The sequence below is a fragment of the Mesitornis unicolor genome, unplaced genomic scaffold (assembly GCF_000695765.1).
Source record: "Mesitornis unicolor isolate BGI_N332 unplaced genomic scaffold, ASM69576v1 scaffold14877, whole genome shotgun sequence".
Classification (NCBI taxonomy): Eukaryota; Metazoa; Chordata; class Aves; order Mesitornithiformes; family Mesitornithidae; genus Mesitornis; species Mesitornis unicolor.
This window is the reverse complement of record NW_010196055.1, coordinates 6553-13126: the sequence shown is the minus strand read 5'-3', so window position 1 is coordinate 13126 and position 6574 is coordinate 6553. Positions and strand designations below refer to the sequence as shown.

Sequence of the window (6574 nt, the reverse complement as noted above, 5' to 3'; positions counted from 1 at the left end):
TCTTCCGAGCAGATAATAAATGTGAACGAAGTAGGCTCTGAAAGTTCATTTTTAATGCTGTGAGAAGGAGTTACAAAAGAGTTGGGCAGGCAAACATACTAATTACTTGTTTAACCCATCTTAACCTGCTGTAAATTCACCAGCCCTTCGATTTTTGTCCACTGACCCATCTTGGAAGCCAGCCCATCAGAAATAATCTTAGGCTCATGCCTAGGATTACTTCCTGGTGAATGGCAACTATTTTTGGGCAGCAGTTTTAATGCAAGGCCCGAGATTTGCTCCTTTTTCAAGCCATAGTGTTTCTTTGCTTTAGAATCGCATGTGGAGGAAGACCCGCTCCAAGAATCAAGGCAGTCTGTGTGTTGGAGTTGATCCAAACAGGAACTGGGATGCAGGTTTTGGAGGTAGGTATGAAGTTTCTGGGTGCTGGCTGGCCCTAAGAAGAAAGTTTCCTTTCACATTCATGGATCCCTTTACACAGGACCAGCAATCGCCTTCGTATAAGGGATTCTGAAAGAAAATGGTCAAATAGGATGGCAGCTGTCCTCTGTAAAGAGAATTTCTTGATTAATTGCCAGTGAGCAGAAGATGAAGGCAGTAATCTGTATAATCTAGATCTATGTCTCTTGAGTATTCATGCTCTGTTGCTGCTGTTTTGAGTGTTTATCAGCACTTAAGGGCTTGTCTTCTGCCAAAGACCTGTTCTTAGGAAAGCCCGGCTTCATGTTGGTCTGCTTTGACCTTTCAGGTTTTCCTACAGGTTTCCCTTTGTTCCCTCTTTACACCAACAGGTCCTGGAGCCAGTAGTAATCCCTGTTCTGACTCCTACCGTGGGCCCAGTGCCAACTCAGAGGTGGAAGTTAAATCTGTTGTCGACTTTATTAAGAATCATGGAAACATCCGAGCCTTCCTCACCCTCCACAGCTACTCTCAGCTCCTGATGTATCCCTACGGCTATAAATGCACTGAACCAGCAGACTACGCTGAGCTGGTGAGACATAACTTGGCTTTAGCTTCCTCTGTTCTGCTCAAGCATTACAATATCAGGATAAAAACAAGAGGCTGAACTCTGCCATCCCTAACAGTAACCATCCGTGAGAGCGAACGGAAACCTGGGGCTGTGCAATGACTGTAAAAGAGAAGTCTTGATCATATGAAGGTGACATGTGGCATTCCCATCCCTTCTCAGCCCTGTTTTCTCATCCATGTTTCCTTTCTGCTTTAACAAGAGCATCACAGCTGTAGTAATTTCTTTGAGATGGTACAAATATCACAATTATAATTTAAGTGGAAAGGACCCCCTGAGGTCTCCAGTCTGGAAGCAGGCAGGCTTTGGAGTCAGAGCCAATTTCAAGGTTGGATTGGGTTGCTTAGGGCCTTGCCCAGCTGAATTTTGATTCATTGTTTTGATGTTTTGAAAGATAAATTCCACTTCTTCAAGCCCTTCCCAAAGTTTCCCTGCTGTCATGGAGATTTTCTTTTGCCCTAATACCTAAATGCAATTCCCCTTCTGGCAGTTTTTTTACTGCCCCTCGTCCTTTTGCCCTACACATCCAAGAAGAGCCTGGCTCTGTTTTCTCTACAACCACTCTTTATGTTGCTGGAGTGAGCACAAAGCTGACCACTGACTATTGGAAGGTCTCCAACTGCCTTGGGATTTTCTGCTATCCCTTGAACCTTCTCTTGACAAGACAGTTGGTGAGATGAAACACCAGATCCTGCTGGGATGGTGTGAAAGATTGGAGATTTTGTGAAAGACTCCAGAGATTTCCCTGAGTATGGTTCAGGTTGGCGAAATATTAACATTTAGTCTCATTAAGTGTGGCTATTTTGACTCATCCTTCATCTTCTCCTCTCCAGGATGCCTTAGGAAAAGCTGCTGCCAGTTCCATCCAGTCCCTGTACGGCACCACCTTTACAGTGGGGAGCATTTGCAGTACTATCTGTGAGTATTTTGCTACTCTGAGCTTTTAAGTGTTGTCCTAGGGCAAAAATTTCGGTTCTCCTCTCTTGTTCCACTCAGTGGATGGGTGAATCCTTTGAATTCTCCATGACAAACCAGTCCCTGCACTGGTGCAAGGGGCAGTTGAGTCACGACAATGACTCAGAGGAACAGTTGTACCATAACTTCATTAACTGACAGCTTTAGGAGGGTGGCAAACGTGGAGAATCTGGCAACAAATAATGGATAACTGTCAATGAACAAAAGGCAACTGGTGAATAAAAGGCACTTTGGCAATGAGAACAATCTTTTACCAACCCATATCAGTCCGTGCATGTGAGAAGGAGGGAGAGAGTAAGAAGAAAAAGAGAAAAGAGAAAGGAATAGAGAGAGGGAAAAGATATCACCACCCCTGGGATCCAGCGTTGTTGTCGAGCGGCAGGTTTTCATTCCATGGGTGGTAGGATCGACCAAAATTTGGGTAAGAGGTTTATTTTTCATAGTCTCTCTTGTGCGTGTGTGATTGGCTGGCTAGTCCAGGCATTGCCTTGTCAATCAACGGTACATGAAGGGTACACCTTTATGTGTGATTACAAAACACCAACGTGCCCCTGCATGCAACAGATGTAGTCAATAATCCTTATTTGCATATTCATGGGTGTCACTCATAATATGCATTTGGTCCTTAATGAAGCAAAAGGTAACGTGTGGTCACTGAAGAGTGGGGTGGGTCTGCTGTCCCAACTTCTTGAGCCCCCTTCTCCCCTCCAATGCCTTTCCTTATCATTTGTCTCTCTTTGTTGCCTCTCAAGGTGTTTCTCAAGGCCTTTTTCTTAGATAGCTTATCTCCATCTTTCTCCATTGACAACATCCTGCCTCTGTTTAGTGTCTTCTCTAACTGTGTGAGACATTTTAACCTCATACTGTCCAGGCCTTTACACTCGTTTCTCTCTCTTGGAAGCAGTGATGCTTCTGTGAAGAGACATCACCAATCAAACATTGGAGTGTTTGCATGAAAACCTAATATCTGTCCTTCACAGATCATAGAATCACAGCATGGTTTGGGTTGGAAGGGACCTTAAAGCTCCCCCAGTCCAACCCCCATGGGCAGGGACACCTCCACCAGCCCAGGCTGCTCCAAGCCCCGGCCAACCTGGCCTTGGGCACTGCCAGGGAGGGGGCACCCACAGCTTCTCCGGGCAACTTGGGCCAGGGCCTCACCACCCTCACAGGGAAGAATTTCTTCCTAATATCCAGTCTAAATCTCCCCTCTTCCAGTTTAAAACCATTCCACCTCGTTCTATGGCTCCCTGCCCTTGTCAAAAGTCCCTCCCCAGCTCTCCTGTAGGATATAAAATGTTGGACAGCAGAACTCAAATCAATCCTTGGTTCACTCCTCTGGATCTTGTCCCCTTTTCTTTCAGACCAAGCCAGCGGAGGCAGCATTGACTGGAGCTATGATTACGGCATCAAATACTCCTTCGCCTTTGAGCTGCGAGACACGGGGCGCTACGGTTTCCTCCTGCCAGCCAACCAAATTATCCCAACTGCAGAGGAGACCTGGCTGGGTCTGAAAAAGATCATGGAGCACGTGCGAGACAATTCATCCTAAAAACTGGGGTGGGAATCAGCTGTGTGGAGCAGCAAGGTCATAAATCCTCTGCTCTCGGTGTGCTTGCGACAGTTACAATGGCTGAATAAAAACCCCTGTGTGCATTCCTCCTACATAAAGGATGTTTCATGCTTGTCTTGTTCTCTGCATCTCCATGTGTGCATGGTAGACCCCTTAGAAGATTTTAGGACACAGTTGTGGTCCACCTCAATGAGACGCGGTAGCAACAGTGACAAGAGGAGGATGGAAGATGTGGCTGTTGAGATGTCAGAGTGACCTCTGGTGAGGTGAAGGGAGCAGGCCTTTTCCCACCCGGATAAACAAGAAGGCAGCTGAGGGACTTGCGTCAGCGCAGAGGCTGAGGGGAGATTAAATGTAAGAGCAGGAAGGAAAGGAGGAAATGCTCATCCCTCAGCTCAGAACTGCTGCAAACCATCCTGCCGTGTGACCTCTGCAGCTCCATCCATGTTAGTAAACACAAAATGGTTTTACTCCGAGCAACGCAAGCCCTGAGCAGTGTTTTGTGCTTCTGCAACCTCCCTGCCCACTCAGCAACCCCCTCCTCACAATCAGCGCAGAAATTGGCTCCCAGCAGGCTGAGGCTGCGGGTTTTTTTACAGTATTTCTGACATTTGTGGACTGAAAGCAGTGGGAACTCTTCAGAGCTGCTGAAGCACTTGAATGATAAACGAGATCATCTAGAAAGTTAATTGCTCCACTACTGCGGCGTAACTGCGGGTTAGGGGATTACGTAGCACTTGAATGATAAACGAGATCATCTAGATAGTTAGTTGCTCCGCTACTGCGGCGTAACTGCGGGTGAGGGGATTACATGAGCCCCTCTTATGGTAGCATCCCATGGAGATTTAGAGGGGATAGGGAAAAAGTTATTCTTTGAGCAAAACAACTCCGTGTTGCTGCTGTCATAAACCTGGGGGCTGCAGCAGAGCTCGCTTCCAGGGGCAGAACGGGCTTGTGCAGGGGGCCTGATGTTAAGCAGCATAAGCCAGACTAATTAAAAGGAATTTAATTTCCCTTAATGAGACTCAGAATGCTCCCAGTCCATGCTGGTGGGAGCGGGAATTTCCTGGCCTGATATCCCCATATACTTGTCCTGCCCCTTTTCTCCCTCTCAGTTTTGGCCAGTGGCCATGGTTGGAGGATGGAGGTTGGAGGATGGCCACTCTCACCCAGCACGGCCAGTCCATGGTCCCTCCCTTGATAGGACCTCATCTCTCTTGTTCTCTTCTTCACCCCACTAATTTCTTGGGGATTAAGAGCAAACAGCTCAGGGCCCTGCATGGGAGCCACTGAAGGATCAGAGATTCGCAATCCCTGCTGCTGTTGTGGTGATTATCGAGTCTAACAGGTTTATCTCGATGTCCTGTGATTCCCCCCAGCAGATGCTGAGTTACTCACTCCAGGAGCTTGGCAGGAGAGCAAACACACCTGACACAGTGAGTAAAGTGTTAGTTCAGACTCAAAGGAAGCTGTTGGCAGGGAAAGGAAGTTGAAGGTGGTGATGAGGCATCAGGAAGCACCACATGGAGTTGTTTTTGAGTTCAGTTGAGCTGTTTTGGAAGGCAAACTCAGCTGCTACTCCCCACACATGTCCCTGTCCCCTCTGTTCATGGCTCTGAGTGGTGGCACCTGCTTCCCAAAGTGGCCCATCCTTCCAAAAATCCCGTCTAGCCAGCAATTAAAAACACCACTGGTAAAACCCCACTGATGGGGACTGCCCAGGGCACACAGTTATCCTTTGGACCTGGCCAGGTGCATGGACCTTGTGGCAGGGTGAGCAGAAGCAGCAGACCCTGAGGAGTCTCAGTGGGGTTGTAGACTCATGGCTTTGAAGCTCCATCCAGGTCCTGAGGCCACCTAGGCCCTCCTTTTCTAAGTGGGTGTCTTGATGACAACTGCATCCAGGTTTTGGACCCCTGGCATCAAAAAGACTTGGAGCCAGACTGGTGGTGGCCACCAGAAGAGACAGGAGGATGTGTCCCATCGTGGGATGTTGAGGGAGATGGGCTGGTTTGGCCTGGAGATGAGAGAGTTTTGGGGTAGAGAGGACCTAATGGGGACCTTCCCATCCCTATGAAGGAGTTATTGAAAAAAATAGAGCCAAGCTCTTCACTACAAAATGTTTTCCAACAGGAGGACAGTCCAGCAGTGGGACACATTGCCCAGAGGGGCTGTGCAGCCTCTACCCTTGGAGGACTCTGAGACCCAGCATGAAGGGACCAGATCTACCCCCAAAGCTGACCTTGCTTCATCAGATGCAGATCTCCTGTGGTCCCTTCCCATCTCAGCTGTCCCATGATCCTGCCTCAGTGAGGATCTCTACCCTGGCATCACCAGCCAGGAATGGCTCATCAACATCCTCAAGGTCCTGAACCTCGGTCAGAGCAATTCCAAGCACAAACACAGGTTGGGTGGAGAATGCACTGAGAGCAGGCCTGAGGAGAAGGACTTGGGGTGTTGGTTGAGGAGAAGCTCAATGTGAGCTGGCAGTGTGTGCTTGCAGCCCAGAAACCAACCCCAGCCTGGGCTGCATCACAAGAAGTGTGGCCAGCAGGGCCAGGGAGGGGATTCTGCCCCTCTGCTCTGCTCTGCTCAGACCTCACCTGCAGGGCTGTGTCCAGTTCTGGGGCCCCCAATATAAGAAGGACATGGAGTTGTTGGAGCAGGTCCAGAGAAGGCCATGAAGATGCTCAGGGGCTGGAGCACCTCCCTCATTAGGACCAGCTGAGAGAGTTGGGGTTGTTCAGCCTGGAGAAGAGAAGGCTCCAGGGAGACCTTAAAGCACCTTCCAGGACCTGAAGGGGCTACGAGAAAGCTGGGGAGGGACCCTTCATAGTGATAGGATGAGAGGGAATGGTTTTAAACTGGAAGAGGGGAGATTTAGACTGGATATTAGGAAGAAATTCTTGACTGTGAGGGTGGGGAGGCCCTGGCCCAGGTTGCCCAGAGAAGCTGTGGGTGCCCCCTCCCTGGCAGTGCCCAAGGCCAGGTTGGCCGGG

At 49.0% G+C, this 6574-nt stretch overlaps 1 protein-coding gene across 1 annotated transcript in view; it reads left to right on the top strand.

The window, feature by feature from the left end:
• Positions 1-3658, top strand: part of CPA2 (carboxypeptidase A2 (pancreatic)) — a 9835-nt gene extending 6177 nt beyond the window's left edge. The window contains 4 exon segments of the mRNA XM_010188337.1: positions 292-404; positions 792-991; positions 1861-1945; positions 3367-3658. Coding sequence (XP_010186639.1) covers positions 292-404; positions 792-991; positions 1861-1945; positions 3367-3554 — 586 coding nt within the window. The 3' untranslated portion in view covers positions 3555-3658.
• Positions 3659-6574: the final 2916 nt, after the last annotated feature.